Source organism: Hoplias malabaricus, chromosome 6, assembly GCF_029633855.1.
Source record: "Hoplias malabaricus isolate fHopMal1 chromosome 6, fHopMal1.hap1, whole genome shotgun sequence".
In the NCBI taxonomy this organism is placed as follows: Eukaryota; Metazoa; Chordata; class Actinopteri; order Characiformes; family Erythrinidae; genus Hoplias; species Hoplias malabaricus.
The window spans coordinates 11,698,873-11,715,353 of record NC_089805.1 but is presented as its reverse complement, the minus strand read 5'-3'; the positions used below and the strand labels follow the sequence as shown (position 1 = coordinate 11,715,353).

The following is a 16,481-nucleotide window of genomic DNA, read 5'->3' as shown; positions in this document are numbered from 1 at the left end:
CCTATTCATGTAAAAGAAAAAAAGGAGACCAGTAAATGAACTGAAAACTGATTAATTCATCGATGAACCCAGTGACTGAGAGTGATCTTTGTTTTACTTTGATGTGGAACTGCTCTGTTTCAGAGAACCATACTGAGTCAGAGTTATTCAACTTAGCGGTGAATGGAGCCAGACGTCTCTTTCTCGTCAAAACACTCTCAGAGACTTGGTTTGAATTCCACACGGATTTTGGAAACTAGGCAGAACTCCCCCCTGACTTTGGAGCACTGAGATTCAGAGTTGATTCAGTCAGTGGATGGGGTTTGATAATGGCACAGACACACTTTTAACTCTTTAAATATCATCAGAGATAAGCTGGATTGGAGCAGGTGCGTTGATGGTATCTCACCACTGTAAAGACACGTCATGTGATGTGGAGGTGAATGAAAGGCGGAGGGAGGTGATGGGAGGTGATTGCTCTGTCTTTTCTTCTACTGTCATCGTTTTGTTCTCTTCTTCTCGATCATGTTCCTCTGTGAGGACTAATCTGAGGTTTCTGAAGAATGGAGGCCTTCAGGATTGTGTTTCTCCTTCAAGCTCTCATCTGCTCAGGAGGTCTGTACTATTTCTTAAATGAATGAATGAATTTTAAAGCTGTGTTTGTGCACAGTAAAGTCACTGGTGTTAAATCAGCTCTGTTCATTTAAACTAACACTGTGAGTGTATAAATGTAACACTTGTCCTCCCTCTCTTAGTGTTGATTTAACACGGGTGACACCTGCTCGTCCCACATTCCACCTGAAAGAGAGGGTACTACTCAAGAGTTGTTCTCTTTGCTGCAACAAAAGGCTCTAGATTTTATACTCTTTAAGTCTGAACATTGCTGTGAGGGTATTTATGAGAACATTAGTGAGGTCAGGTTCTGATGCTTGATGATTAGTTCTGACGCTCCAACTCCTTCTGAAGGTATTGGAGCTCCATCGCTCCAGAGAACACAGTTCCAGTCCTCAGCCCATGGAGCATAATGGCATTAGATGAACTCAGAGCTTTGTAGACGTCCTGTGCGCTTAAATACATTCTCTGAATCTTTTAATTAATTGAATAAAAGTGGATTATTTAATTCCTAATTTTCTTCAAATGTCTTAAAATTATTAAATCATACAATAAAGGCGAGTCTTTTGTTCCGTGTTGTGGGCATGTGCCTCATGGAGCTGGGAGGTGTGTTTAAGGTTGGGTTTTTAAGTGTCGTAATGTAGGTTTTTTTTTTTTTGTCTTCGAAATAAATAATGTCCTGCTTCAGTGGTTTATAAAATACCTTTAAGTGTTGGGCTCCTGAGGTCACTGATGGATGGAGTGTGTGTTTGATGTGTGTGTGTGATGTGGTTACACACTGTGACCTTGCACTAACGCCCAGTCAGGTCTGTGTTTATGCATGTATTTTTTATATTTAATAAAATATAAAAAAAATAAGTCTCTCTCTCTCACTCTCTCTCATATATAATATATAAAAAAAGATATATATATATACATCTTTATATATATATATATATATATATATATATATATATATATATATACAATATACATTCTAAAAATATTTTCTTCTAAGTCTTTTTGGAGCATTTCTATTGGTTCATTCGTCATGAAATTTTCACAGTGTGAAATACTGCTCCAAAAATATAGAGATACATGTTTTTGAATGGACAGCGACTATATATATATATATATATATATATATATATATATATATATATATATATATATATATATGTGTGTGTGTGTGTGTGTGTGTTCATATGTTCCCATTTACTGAAAAAATATTTTCTGGACTATTTTCCAGCTTCTCAGAATCTCCCCACCCCAAAGTCTCCAGAAGGCAACAAGGAATGTGAGTTATGTTTTTATTTTAACATAATTTAAAACATTAAATACACATTAATCATTAACATCCAAAGACTAACTTTACAATAGAAGGAAAAACCTTCTTAAACTTAAATGGAAATCAATATAAACAGATTTAATTTTGGAGCGTTTCTATTGGTTCATTCATCATCAAATTTACACACAGCTGCTGTGTTGAAATGATGCAGTAAACTAAACACCCACAAAAATGTGGTATAAAAAGTATATAATTAAATGAGCAAATGAAGTTAAATACAGTCCCAGGTGTGAATATTGTACAGCATCTTGTAATGTATTCACTACTAATGCCATACAGCGCTACTTACAGGACAATGTCATCGCTGTCGGGATTAGTACTGTCTCCAAAACGGTGGAAGAAAAACCTCTCATAGCTCTCAGAACTTCGTGTAATAGGAAGAATGTAAGAAATCCTTCAGAGTGATAACACCTTAATTCTCCACAATATGGAGTCTCTCACTGGGAAAGAATGATTACATCATTAGAAAGATTTTGACCTGATTGTAGGCTATTTTACTTTTTATTTGGGGACAGTTTTAAATCCATCAGGGGGTCCATTGAGTCCATTTTTTTTTTGACAGATGTCAGAAGATCTGTGAGTGGAGTCAAGTGCTTTTCAAGAGAGAAATCACATATGACCATAAAAAACAAACAAAAAAACAAGAAAACAAACAAAACAAAACTCTAGAAACAGGGGCGTAATCTTCTCATTCTTACAACAATCACAGAATGAGGAAATATTAAATATATATTGAGGAGAATTAAAATGATTTTATTTGATGAAAAAAAGAATGTGCTGTTATAGTTTGCCCTGACTTTAACGCACGTGTAACACACTGGAAACTTGTGTTTTTACGTTATAAGATAAAACATAGATAAAATGACAATAACGGAGAGCAGTGATGATGTAATCCTTTTTATTCTGCATTTACTGAATATTAATTATAAGGAAAAAAAAAAACAATAAAAACATTTAATCCCAAAATGTTAGAACCATTGTAAATTAATTTAAAGATTTTATTCCAGATACATTTCTATTGGTCTTTTCTTCATCACATTTCCCCACAGAGCGAAGGATCAATTTATAAATGGAAAACACAAGGAAAAACATTGGACAATTTGTGGACAGTGGCTTTGTTTAAGACGTCCCCATGCCCCAAGCATTTTATTTATTTATTTGTTTGTTTGTTTGTTTGTTTGTTTGTTTGTAAATAAATCACATTTAAATTCTTAAAAGAGAAAAATCCCAAAACATTTAACGTTGATGTAACTTTAAATGAAAGATAACGTAGAGAATATCCCTCATATATTCTTTCTGTTTCTTTATGACGTTTTTACACAATATTTCGAACAAAATAGAAATGATAAAATAGAAATAGAACATAGAAATGGTAAAAAATGTTGCTTTCTGTTGAAGCAGACTATCGAAATGGGTCTTTTATTTTGTTTGCATTTTTGAATATATTTTTAAATACTATTAAGAGATTTAAAAAATGTTAACTCTTAAAGCTATTAATGTATTTTTTAAATATACGTGAACATTAAAATTTTGCTCTAGTTGATTTGGAAGCATTTCCTCCCATAAATGTTTTATAAAACCATATATAATATATTTACATGCTGTTTTATTGAGTGTGTGATGATGTGAAGCTTTGTTCTGAAGCACACTGCATCACCAGAGCTGTGTGTCTCAGAGCAGGGGTCTTGGTTATTGTTCTCTGCAGTTTTTCTGCACGGTGTGTTGCTCCGGTCGGGGGGTGAAAGAAGTTACAGGATGTGGTGTGATGTTGTGGTGTGTTGCACTCTTTTAAAAAAGCCGTGCAGCTGCAGTCACTCTTCCACTGAAACCTCTCTGCAGCACTTTGCCTTAAACTCGACACAAATAACTCTTCTCTTCATCTGGAGATTCAGAGATAACATTCATAACTGCGATTTCCACCATAGTCTGAAAGTCTGTGCTGTGTTACAGCTGAAACGCCTGCGCCACCTCTGAATCACTGTGTTTTAACCATAAGTGTTTGTTAACATCAGCGCCAAGTAAAATAGGACCGTTTCTAAAGAACTGTTTTCAACTGTGTGAATAATGAAGCTACTGCTGCACTGTTGTGGGTTCACACCTCCCCTAGGGTCCCTGTCTGTGAGGAAAGAGGTGTGTTCTCGCTGTGTTTGTGTGGGTTTCCTCCGGGTGCTCCGCTTAGATACAGGTGTGAGTGACTGGGTGAGTGTGAGAGTGACTGGGTGAGAGTGTGAAACAGTCTACAGGTGTGAGTGTGTGTAACTGTCCACAGGTGTGAGTGTGTGAGTTACTGGGTGAGTGTGTGAAACTGTCCACAGGTGTGAGTGTGTGAGTGACTGGGTGAGTGTGAGAGTGACTGGGTGAGTGTGTGAAATTGTTCACAGGTATGAGTGACTGGGTGAGTGTGTGTGAGTGACTGGGTGAGTGTGTGAGTGACTGGGTGAGTGTGTTAAATTGTCCACAGGTGTGAGTGTGTGAGTGACTGGGTGAGTGTGAGAGTGACTGGGTGAGTGTGTGAAATTGTTCACAGGTATGAGTGACTGGGTGAGTGTGTGTGAGTGACTGGGTGAGTGTGTGTGAGTGACTGGGTGAGTGTGTGAGTGACTGGGTGAGTGTGTTAAATTGTCCACAGGTGTGAGTGTGTGAGTGAATGAATGAATTATTACCAAAAAAAAAAAAAGAAATTACAAAGTATTTAGTATCCACTACAAATGATTCAGTAACTGCTAAAACGAACCAGTAGCTACTTCACACTTTTAAGTATTTATGAATTATACATGAACTATTATGAATTACACATTACAGAGGATTTATTCAGTAGCAGTTAATAACTACTACACAATAATCAATTATTAATAGGAATTATCCTGATGCTATCGATAATTATTCCCTTTCTGTTCTAAATGATCTATTTTAAATACTATAAAAAGGTTTAAACACTGTATTATATTTGTGTTTTTCAGATAATCTGTCCGTATCCTTGCTCTCGAGGCCGTGCTCATGGATGGTGACGATGAGATCTTCAGGAGACCACAGGAGTGCGTTTGCCTTTCTGAAGGATTCTCTGAAGCCCCTCGCTGAGAGAGTGTGTGAGACCCTCGGCTGTGGGGGAGTGTATGATATTAGAGAGAGCTCTGCTGAGCCAAATGCCAGCTGTTTTAGAGACTGTGTGTATGACCACCACCACAACAACCCCAAAACCAACTCCTCAGCCTCGCTGTTAAAGTGCCGCCTCGGCGCCTCGGGTGAATGCACAGCTCTGAACGAGGTTATCTGCGGTGAGAATGTTACTAAAGATGTTTACTGCAATGTAGGGATTTGTTTAACCAAAAATCAAATGAATGTTCAGTAAAAAAAGGATATTTCACTAGAGAAGGAATTACATTTTGATGGAAGTCTTATGTAAATAGTATGAAATTTATTAAACAATTAAACAACAAACACCAACCTCAGTAGCAATGTCTCTAATCTCTAATATAGAGTACTGTTCTCCCCCTTGGAGCTGAGTTACAGGGCGTAGAGTTTAAAATCTCCCCCCTATGAAACAGGACGACCCTTCAAGACCCTCATACATCGTCAAAACACAAATAAAACAGAGCAGCGCTTCATTCCCAGGCGACTAGCGTTGCTCTGTACCAGTCTGCAGTGATATCAGAGGAGCTGCTGGACTTTAGTTACATTTAGGGCCTCATTTTCATTCAGAAGAGTTCCACAATCAGAGATTACCCCCCTCTCCTCACTATTCTGTGATATGGAGCTCAGTTTAGATTCTTTTTAGCTGCATTTTGTTGAAACTTCCAGTTCCACCTTAAATGTTTCAGCAGCCTCAGATGCCAGAATGTAATTGCTTCACCATTTAAGGTGGAACTGGAAATTTACAGCTAACTACAGAGACACAAGCTACTGCTAGTGATGTTTTCTACTTGTTCTGAAGTAAAGGGACATAATCAACTGAAACTGCATTAAACTAAGCTAATACAATTGTTATTATAGTTTTAAAGGAGAAAATACTGACATTTCTGGGGTTTGTTTGGTCGCTTGTGTAATGCATTGCTATGTATCTCTGTTTTGTTAAGCATTTTTAATATGGGCTAATTTTGTTTCACGTGTAGTTTACTAGTTAACTGAACGTAAAACCTGAATTAAACAAAACTGACTTTTTCTTTCCAGACACTGCATATGTCACCCCATTGTCCGACCACTGTGTGTTTAACATCAGTTTTCAGAAGTCCAGCATTATTCTGACCAAAGAAGCTGAGCTCAGACTGTCCAGAGAAATCTGTCAGAAGCAAGGCTGTGGAGAACCGTTTCCTCAGGAGACAAACACAGCTCCACCCAACAGCACCTGCCTCTCAGACTGTGTTTATAACAACTCACAGCTCCACAGCTGCTCCACCGAGCTCAGGAGTGACTGCTCGCTGCTGTCTCGGCTCGTCTGCGGTGAGATATGTGACGTACTGCGAGGATAGACACGGGCTAGGATGGTAAAAATGTTACAAGCATTGTGTATGTCCCTGCAGGTGACAGCGTGGTCCGACTGAGTGGAGGGAGTCATCGCTGTGCCGGACGAGTGGAGCTGTGGCGAGATGGTCAGTGGGGAACCGTGTGTGATGACCAGTGGGACAAACTGGACGCTGATGTGGTTTGTGCACAGATGGGCTGTGGATATGCCATTTCAGTCACGGGGCAGAACGACCAGTACAGCCACGGGGGAGGCCCCATTTTCCTGGACGAGCTGAACTGCACAGGGACAGAGAGCAGCCTGTGGGGGTGTCCGGCCGTAAAGGGAGAGAATGACTGTGGACATAAAGAGGACGCTGGAGTGGTGTGTTCAGGTAGGTCTCGGTGTGGTCTTTTTACTGATGTTGATGTTGGATGTTTTAATTACATCCAAACCTCGGTTCAGGATTTTGTAAACAAATCCAGACTTTAATTTACTTTAATTTAATCTACTCAAATCCAGATATAGATTCAATGATATTGTAATCTAATCCAGACCTTGATTCTAGGGTGTGGTTTCCCAGAAAGGGATTTAGCCTAGTCCTTGGCTCTACAGCATTTTGAACATATATAGTCTAAGACTAGGCTTAGTCCCTGTCTGGAAAACCACCCCTAGGAGTATATAATCTAGTCCAGACTTAGATTCCAAGATGCTGTAATCAAGTCCAGATGTTGATTCCAGAATGTAATAAAATAGGGATCTTTAAGAATCCAGACTATATTTTTCTCGCAAATAATTTTTTTGCAGTGTATCTACACCAATAAACTGTAATTTCTTAATTTCTCCAAAACAAACTCTCTTCTGAAGAGTACAAAGCTCTGAGACTGACCGGAGGCCTGGACCGCTGCTCGGGCAGAGTGGAGAGTCACCGCAATGGATTATGGGGGACGGTGTGTGAAGACCTGTTTCAAACAGAAGAGGCTTCTATGGTCTGCAGCATGTTGGACTGTGGGAGTGCCGTGAGGTTCCTCGGCTTCAATGGGCTTTTTACTCATAACAATGTAACACGCTGGTTTTATTGGTGTGGTAAAGTAAACACCAGCCTGTGGGATTGTAGGGAACTTAACGCGACCTCAGGTCACCTGTGCAAAGGACAAATATCTGCAGGAGTCATTTGTGAAAGTAAGTAAATTTTCCTTAATGTAAATACTTTGTATAGCACAATTATCTGATTTTCTTACAGTTCTAATGATGCAGCAGTGTTGGGTTAGAGGTCTTGCCTAAGAATCTTTATTGGTATTGTGCTTACCTGAGCTGGGAATCAAACCCTGGTCTTCTGCAAAGAAAACAGCCTTGTAACTCACTATGCTACAACAAACATTGATATTACTTTATTATTCCTACAGAAAGTTGTCTGTATTAATAACTATTCATTCAATTCTCATAGATTCCCTTGGGATTCCTGTAGCCACCAGTCCACAGGCGACCACAGCTCTGTCCACAACAGGTAATAATTCTTTCACCTCAACAGGGTGTCCTTCAAAAGCTTCTTTTTTCCACACTGCTGCTAGTGCAACGTCACTGGGCAGCCCAACACACCGGAGGAGAGCACTGTCTGCCCAGGTCTGTCACAAGGCTGGCACCATTCAATGTGTTTATGGGGAGGGAGGGGGCCATCAAGAGAGAGCGAGGTCCATTGTGCTAACTTAGGAAAAAATAAGCTCCTTTCACACATTTAGTGTAACCCAGAAATTCAGAGTGAGCACATGTATCAACAGAGATGAGAATGCTCCGGAGAATCGTGCTGTATCTTCTGCACACCTTACACAGGTGCCGCCCCACACCTGAACCATGCACATTTCAAGCTGTGAGAACACATCTGACGTGGAGAATCTCTGACTGTACGTTATATTTATGAAAGTATGAATTAAGTACATTTCCTGAGATGATTCTCTGACAATTTTATGGAGGTCATATGTGAAAAACCTATGAAGAATTACCATTTTAATTAGTTATATGTGGACATTTAGAGGTGGAGCATGCACAAAACACACACACTGCAATTCACAGTATCACAACCCTTTGTAGGGCCCACATAAGTGACTCTGGGTGTGTTGGTATACTGGCTTTATTGGGACCCAGGTCAGTTGGTAAATATGAGCAGTAACTCACTAAATAAAAGGTCCACACAGGCACATAGTGGGTCAGCTTAGTTTCAAGATATGATGGGTTTTCAGGAGGGCTTCTCATATTTGTCTTATTTAAAAGCCATTCTTCTCCTGTCACTGACCCCTCGAGGGCATCCGTATGTGGGGGCAACATTTAACACAGGGGCAAAACACTCTGGATGGTCCATTTGCACTCTACATGGCCAGGGAAGTCCACAACAGCGACAGCTCACATCCATTCCCTGGCTACATTTACAACTAGCACTGTTTCTGTCAGATTGGCCTTAAAAGAAAAAGGTTTACCTGTATTCTCTTTATCACTCTCTCTCTCTCTCTCTCTCTCTCTCTCTCTCTCTCTCTCTCTCTCTCCTCAAAGTTCAAATGACCACAGCTGCAGCTGCTGAAGGCACCTGGTCTCTGGAGCTGCTGGGCTGCATTGGACTCTCTGCCGCACTTTTGCTGGCTCTGATGGTGAACATCATCCTGTGCTGCCGCGCAAAGAGAAGAAAGAGTGGGTTTCAGTTCATACGTGCACACTCTAAATCAGTTTACTTTGAGAGGACCTTAAGAGTACACACAATGGTTAGGATTTAAAAGAAATTCAGAATTCAGCTTCATGTTTATCAGGGCTTAACAACGCAGGCACCTGAGGAAGAGAAATGTACCTCCTACATAGTGAAAGAGAAAAACAATACTTTAATACTATATATAGAAATGCAGTGGGACTTTGAAGAACATTCAGCATCTCTCAGCACAGGAAGCGAAGGGTGCACCACTCTGTTCTCACTTTCTGGATTGTTCTGGTTTAAAATACAAAACTGAAGGTACAAAATCGATGGTCTGACCCAGTCACAAAGCAGCACATGCAGTAAGTTACATCACATCACAATCAGGACGGAGGATTAGAGAGTCCCAATATGAACAGAGGATAGAGGAGAGCCCTGTGTCTACTAATATATCAGTAGGTGTTAGATGTAGTAAAGTGCGCTCATTGTGTAATTAAACAACACAGGAGTGTAAAAATACAGCAGTTTTTTTACAGTAACATTTACTTGAATAAGTGCAACTAATTAAATGTGTTCACTGTCCCTTACAGCTGTTGTAGTCCAGCAGATGTACCCCAATCTACAGAGTCCCCCCCACACTGAGGAGAACACCTACAGAGACTCCATCCACCTGGTAAAGGTCACCAGCAACGACAACAACCCCAACGGTCAGTGATATTAATATATGACCTGAGGTATACAGACAGACTCGGCTTTTCTGAACATGCACCACATTGTTCAGATCTCGGCAGCAGAGTGTAAGAGTGTGTGATCTGTGTGCAGTTGCCCCAGTGTCTGTGCAGATGTGGACCCAGAGCAGTGTGGACAGCGCAGACACAGATTACGATCCGAACGACTGTGTCCCAGACCCGGCTTTCCCTCTTTCCACGTTCCGCAGTGAGTCTTTAATGAATGCCCAAGCAATAGCAAACACCTCCAGATGACTGTCTGTGAGGAGTGTGGTGTGTTCTCCCTGTGTCTGCGTGGGTTTACTCCGGGTGACCCTCTGTGAGGAGTGTGGTGTGTTCTTCCTGTGTCTGCGTGGGTTTCCTCCGGGTGACTGTCTGTGAGGAGTGTGGTGTGTTCTCCCTGTGTCTGCATGGGTTTATTCTGGGTGACCGTCTGTGAGGAGTGTGGTGTGTTCTTCCTGTGTCTGCATGGGTTTCCTCCGGGTGACACCTCCAGGGTGTGTTCCTACATTGCGCCTAGTGATTCCTTGTAAGGTCCAGGCCCCATTGTAGGATAAAGTGGTTTCAGGAAATTAACTGATGAATGAATTTGGAGTTAAAAAATATTTTACAAAACTTTTTAAAAAATGTATTTTGTGTTCAATTATATTGTTTACACACTGTGATCTCATCAAACCACATCACACACTGTGATGTGGTTTGACATGCAATAATGCACTCTGCAATAATACATATGCGCCCGAAATGGCTCCTTATTTTCGTACAGAGCTCTATTGAGAACATCAGCCATTTACTGAGAGTATGTGAGGAGTGTGGTGTGTTCTCCCTGTGTCTGTGTGGGTTTCCTCTGGGTGACTGTCTGTGAGGTGTGTGGTGTGTTCTCCCTGTGTCTGTGTGGGTTTCCTCCAGGTGACTGTCTGTGAGGAGTGTGGTGTGTTCTCCCTGTGTCTGTGTGGGTTTCCTCTGGGTGACTGTCTGTGAAGAGTGTGGTGTGTTCTCCCTATGTCTGTGTGGGTTTCCTCTGGGTGACTGTCTGTGAGGTGTGTGGTGTGTTCTCCCTGTGTCTGCGTGGGTTTCCTCCGGGTGCTCTGGTTTCCTCCCACGGTCCAAAAACACACATTGGTAGGTGGATTGGCGACTCAGTATTCCGTAGGTGTGAGTGTGTGTCGCCCTGTGAAGGACTGGCGCCCCCTCCAGGGTGTGCTCCCGCCTTGCGGACCCACCGTGACCCTGAACTGGATAAGGGTTACAGACAATGAATGAATGACATGCTCAGAACAATCAACACTTGGATAATAATAAATATGTGCACAATCATAATTACATAATAATAAACATGTAGAAAATAATAGTCACAAACAATAATAAACGCTAACTTGTAATAAGCACATAATTAGTAGTGATATATGGAAATAATATATAGATAAAAATAAATGTGAAGGGGTTAATGCACTTCCAGTTCTTGAGGTAGGGGTTTAATACACTTCAGTCTTATCTCAGTTTAGTATCATTTTATATAATAAATAATAATGGGACATGCACAGCCCTGGTCAAATTACATTAATTGATTAACTGATTTTAAATTTAACAAATGTATATACATTTTCATTCAGTGGAGTTATTTGATGTGTTTAACCCATAAGTGACATGAAACCAAATTATGAGAAATATAAAACAGACCATTTTTCTCACATTTCTTGCCATATTCTGTCATTATTTTGGGGTTAAAAACCCAATGTAACAACCATTTTGTAACTTGTATTTCAACATTTTATTCATGCAAAGGTAATAGAGTGTCGTGTGTAACACGGGGCAGACAAATAAACCATTTGAAATGTTAAAAATTTTGGAATACACCTTTTAGAAACAAAAATATACATTTGATATAAGCATTTCTATATTCTCTATGTCCTCATGAAGCCCACGGTCATACTGTAAATAAGGTCACACACACACACCTTCACAAAGGACATTCCAGCAAATGCCACTTAAGAACGTCATGATTTAAACTGAAGAATAAAGCTGTGTAGGGAACTTTCCAGACCTTATAAAGGGTATGTGACACTCATGTCACCACGGGCTCTTACGGGTTAAAATATCCTCTCAATTTTACTGTCTCGTATTTTTATAAGATCCTGGATATTTCAGGTTCTTTTCTTACTTTCTGATTCATACATTTATTTCTTTAATTTAAAAATGTATCTATAAAGATATTGTTAATATTCTGATTAATATTTTGTTAGAATAATGATTATAAATGTATGATAAAGGCTGTGTTGTTGTAGACTCTCTGCGGTACAGTGCTGAGGGCAGAGCTCCGGGCCCCACGAGTGTGTGTCTGCAGAGTGTGTGTGAGGAGGGTGAGTCTCATACACACTTCCTGTTAGGAACGCCTCTTTAGAGTTAAAGGCTTTTTACCTCAGAAAAAAGGTTAGAGTGTATTACACTGCCGTATGAAGACCTCACACCTTTTTATATTTATATTTCATTTTATGTTTTATATTTATATTTTATATTTTATTTTATATTTATATTTTATTTTAGGTTTATATTTCATGTGATTTTAAAAGTTGGTTTTCAAAAGTCTATGAAAATGGTAAAATAAGCTATAATTCAGATATTAATAATAATGCTTATTTCATAACAATGATATTAAAACTGGGCTGTATTTTATTTTAATCCAGATGTTCCTGGACATACTTTGATGCCAGGATATCAACATCAGACCTTTACAGTTGAAGGCCTCAGTGCTGCCCCAAGTGGTAGGTGTTAATATTTTGTTCTTACTTCATAAATGCTCTTTCTTCAATTACAATATTTATGTGTGAATGATATAAAATACATAGATCAGCCACAACATTAAAACAACCTCCTGGACTCTACACTCACTGTCCATTCTCTCAGCTTCACTGACCCACAGGAGCACTTTATAGTTTTACAATTACAGACTGTAGTCCATCTGTTGCACTGCATACACCGTCTGCTACCTTTCCCCCGTTCTCCAACACTCAGGTGTGATGTGGTGGTGGATCATTCTCAGTGCTGCAGTGACACTGACGTGGTGGTGGTGTGTTAGTGTGTATTGTGCTGGTGCGAGAGGATCAGACACAGCAGTGCTGCTGGAGTTTTTAAACCCCTCAGTGTCTGGACTGAGAACAGTCCACTGACCAAAAAACATCCAACCGACAGTGTCCTGTGTCACTGATGAAGGACTAGAGGACGACTGACACACACTGTGCAGCGAGAGATGAGCTACTGTCTCTGACTTTACATCTACAAGGTGAACTAACGAGGAGGTCACACCTGATTTTGTTCCTTTCTCTCCTGCAGAGGACTCGTTTGAGACCTCAAGTACCTCGTCTGGAGAGTGCTATGAGAACACAGGCCTCAATGCTCATGATTTGGAATCGGAGACTTATGGGAACACTGGAGAGTACAGAGGAGACCTGCAAACTGGAGGTATGCTTGGGTTAAAGGAGCCTAAAATGTCCTTGTGTAAAGTGTGTGAGGGTTTGTTTCATTAACTCCATTTGGAGACGTAGTCTCCTTCTGATATTATATTCAGCTTTGTGTTTTTAGACACTGATTTTGTTCCATATGTAAATGTTTTTCTGTAGCACTGCTGAACCCAGTCCCATGCTTTGACTCGGAGAACTACACCAACCAGATTCAAGACTCTTACACAAATCACAGCAACGGACTCCCATCCAACCAGGGTCTCTAACTACATTATACAATTACATTAATTACTCAATGTATATTACCAGAACTCTTTCTATGTATGTGTATTTATGTATACAATAATAGCAATAACATAGCAATAATTCAATATCAATATATATATATATATATATATATATATATATATATATATATATATATATAATATAAAATGTTTCAATAACGATGATTTTTAAACACATTTTAAATATTTCAATATTCACTATTTACAGCATCTGCCACCGACTGATGGTTATTAGAGCTGTCGTCAGTTCAACACTCAATTTTGTTTAAAAAATATTAATGCTGACAAAGCCAATAGGTTTATGTTTGATGTCATGTTTCTTGTTTGTCTGTGGCTTTTATGTCGTTCATATCAATATCAGAATTATATCGTATCAAACAAAATTAAGAAATATACCGTGATATAAATTTTGGCTGTATCGTCCAGCCCTAATGTACCTATATATGTATGTGTATGTATATATCAGTCTCTCTCTCTCTCTCTCTCTCTCTCTGTCTCAGATTCTATCTCTTTCTGTCTGTCCCTTTGCATTTCTCGCCATCTGTGTGTCTCTGTGTCTGTCTCTCTGTTTGGAAACACCTCTTATTAACCACAGCAGCAGTAAAAGTGCTGAGCTATTTCCTCCAATGTTCAGTTGGTTGTAAAAGCGAAAAAGGCAGAAGACCAAATGAAAAACAAACATAAAAAGTGCAAAGGAATCAGACATTTTAGGAAAATAAACACAAGATAAACAAACAAATAAACAATCCAAAAGCCTGGGCAGGGAAGTGGAGCTGTTGAGTATGAGCTGACCTCACTCTGGGGTTGGATTAAAGCTGCCGTCCTGTACAACACTGACTCTGCTGTGTTCTTTCATCTCTCAGGTCTGAATATTGATGCGAGATTGGACTGTGAAGACGATTCTGAGATCTACTCGCCGGTCAGCGCTGATGTTGACCTCCACTCCGACAGTGACTATGATGACGTGACTTATTTACAGGCATGAAGTGTGATCCGAGCCAAAAGCAAACACAAATTATATAATGTAATGAAACCTGAGAAGCCACTGCACTTCCTTTCACTTTCCAATTTGCCTTTTGTTCTCGTTCTTTACAATAAGTATGAGCATGTGTATTTATAGTAAATCTGATTTATAAATATAGCATTGCTCAGTTAAGATTTTTTTTATTCATTCATTAATTATCTGTAACCCTTATCTAGTTCAGGGTCGCGGTGGGTCCAGAGCCTACATGGAATCATTGGGCGCAAGGTGGGAATACACACTGGAGGGGGCGCCAGTCCTTCACAGGGCGACACACACACACACACACATTCACTCACACACTCACACCTACGGACACTTTTGAGTCTCCAATCCACCTACCAACTTGTGTTTTTGGACTTAAGATTTTTTTAAAGTCTTTATTCAGATTTTCCTTTGTTTTATGTGAAGTAATAAGCCACGAGAGACCATTCGTTACTGTGATTTTATTACGGGAAAGGGCAAAATCAACCTTACCTGTGATAAAATCGCAGTAACGCACAGCCTCATGTGGCTTATTGCTTTATTATCTGCTGATAAACTGACACAATTTAACCTTACACATTCACATAAAACTAGTGAAAAATATCTAGAGAATACACAATATGTTCATGTAATGATCTTATTAAAGGTGGCACTGTGTCCCTGCCAAACAGCCTGGGTAGGACCCTCTCTTCAGGTCACTCTCTGTTAGGAGTGTGGTGTGTTCTTCCTGTGTCTATGCAGGTTTCCTCCGGGTGCTCCACTTTCCTCCCACAGCCGAACTAATGAGAAATATTACATATATTTACCAGGTTATTGCTATGTAGGTCATTGTTTAAAAGTTTGCAGAACACCTGCATAAGCTTTTCACAAGAAGTGACCTAAAAAAACATCTATTCCACCAAGCCTTTATAGACTGTAATCTAGAACATGAGTCGAACTGCAGAGTACTGTACCTGTTAATATATTTACAGTGTAATAATAATGTGAGAAATCCATCTCAAAACTAATGTTAAACATTCTGAAATAACATTCTCATGTAAGTCTTTCTTGAATGATGTTGTAAATAAAGGTTTTGTACAAATTATAACTGAATATTATAACTGTATTCTTCAAAACTACAACACGGTGGCGCCAAAGTCATTTGGAAAAAAGCTTACACTATAGGGTACTTCTTAAAGTAATTGTATTGGGGTTTTATTTAAATCATGAAACAAAGTCTCAGTATCATTATTATTATAAGCAGTAGTAAAATTACATTTACATGCTTTTTGTTGTTATGGCGCAGCAGTATGAAATGTACACTCTGCATTTGACACTGCATCTTTGGCAGTGAAAACACACACACACACACACACACTAGTGACTTGGGCCAGTGTGCACACATACACCCAGAGTACCAAAGGCATATCAGCTTTGGATGTTGAGGGAGTTGAAAGCAGTGTTTCCTCACTCTCCTCTATATTATTCTTGCTGTTCCAGGGCATCGAACCAGCGACCAATTGTTTAGAGCCCTCTTCTCTAATCTTTAGACCGTTTAGGTGTTTTTAAAAAATAATCATAGACACCTCTCTTTATAAAACTCAAACAAATATAAAGCCTATATTATGCATCAGTAGTGTATTCATAACATGATTAATTAAATGTAACGATTATCCCTGAGGAGCTTTTGGGGGCAAATGTCTGGGGCAAAACTCTTTCTCTAGAATGGAACATTTCACACCAAACCAACACCACTCTCATCACTTTTACATCTTTAACGTATTTCACCAGCAAGACATTTTTAGAAAATATGTGGGTTTCCCCTTTAAACGCAAATTTGCATGATGCTTCAGATAGTGAAGAAAAGAACATCAGGTTCTAGAGAAAAGAACCACTCAGATTATTTTCTCCCGAGAAACAGATTAAAAGATTAAAATGACCACCTTGTCCCACCATGTTTAAATCATCCTCACTGCAGTGATTAGCCTTTAGT

At 39.5% G+C, this 16,481-nt stretch overlaps 1 protein-coding gene across 1 annotated transcript; it reads left to right on the top strand.

Moving 5' to 3' along the window:
* The first annotated feature begins 506 nt into the window (after positions 1-506).
* Positions 507-15,546, top strand: LOC136699972 (T-cell differentiation antigen CD6-like). Its single transcript, XM_066675061.1, has 15 exons — positions 507-594; positions 1,820-1,867; positions 4,879-5,193; positions 6,086-6,355; positions 6,436-6,750; positions 7,224-7,538; positions 7,804-7,863; positions 8,901-9,035; positions 9,621-9,737; positions 9,853-9,966; positions 12,044-12,118; positions 12,443-12,520; positions 13,089-13,217; positions 13,376-13,474; positions 14,367-15,546. Exons 1-15 carry the CDS (start codon positions 543-545, stop codon positions 14,486-14,488), a joined length of 2,244 nt encoding a protein of 747 aa, XP_066531158.1. The 5' UTR covers positions 507-542; the 3' UTR covers positions 14,489-15,546.
* Positions 15,547-16,481: the final 935 nt, after the last annotated feature.

Coding starts and splice junctions, on each gene's coding strand:
- LOC136699972 (XM_066675061.1), top strand. CDS start 543: ATGGAGGCCTTCAGGATTGTGTTTCTCCTTCAAGCTCTCATCTGCTCA. Junction 9,967..12,043: donor CCCTCTTTCCACGTTCCGCA/GTGAGTCTTTAA, acceptor GTGTTGTTGTAG/ACTCTCTGCGGTACAGTGCT. Junction 13,475..14,366: donor CGGACTCCCATCCAACCAGG/GTCTCTAACTAC, acceptor TTCATCTCTCAG/GTCTGAATATTGATGCGAGA.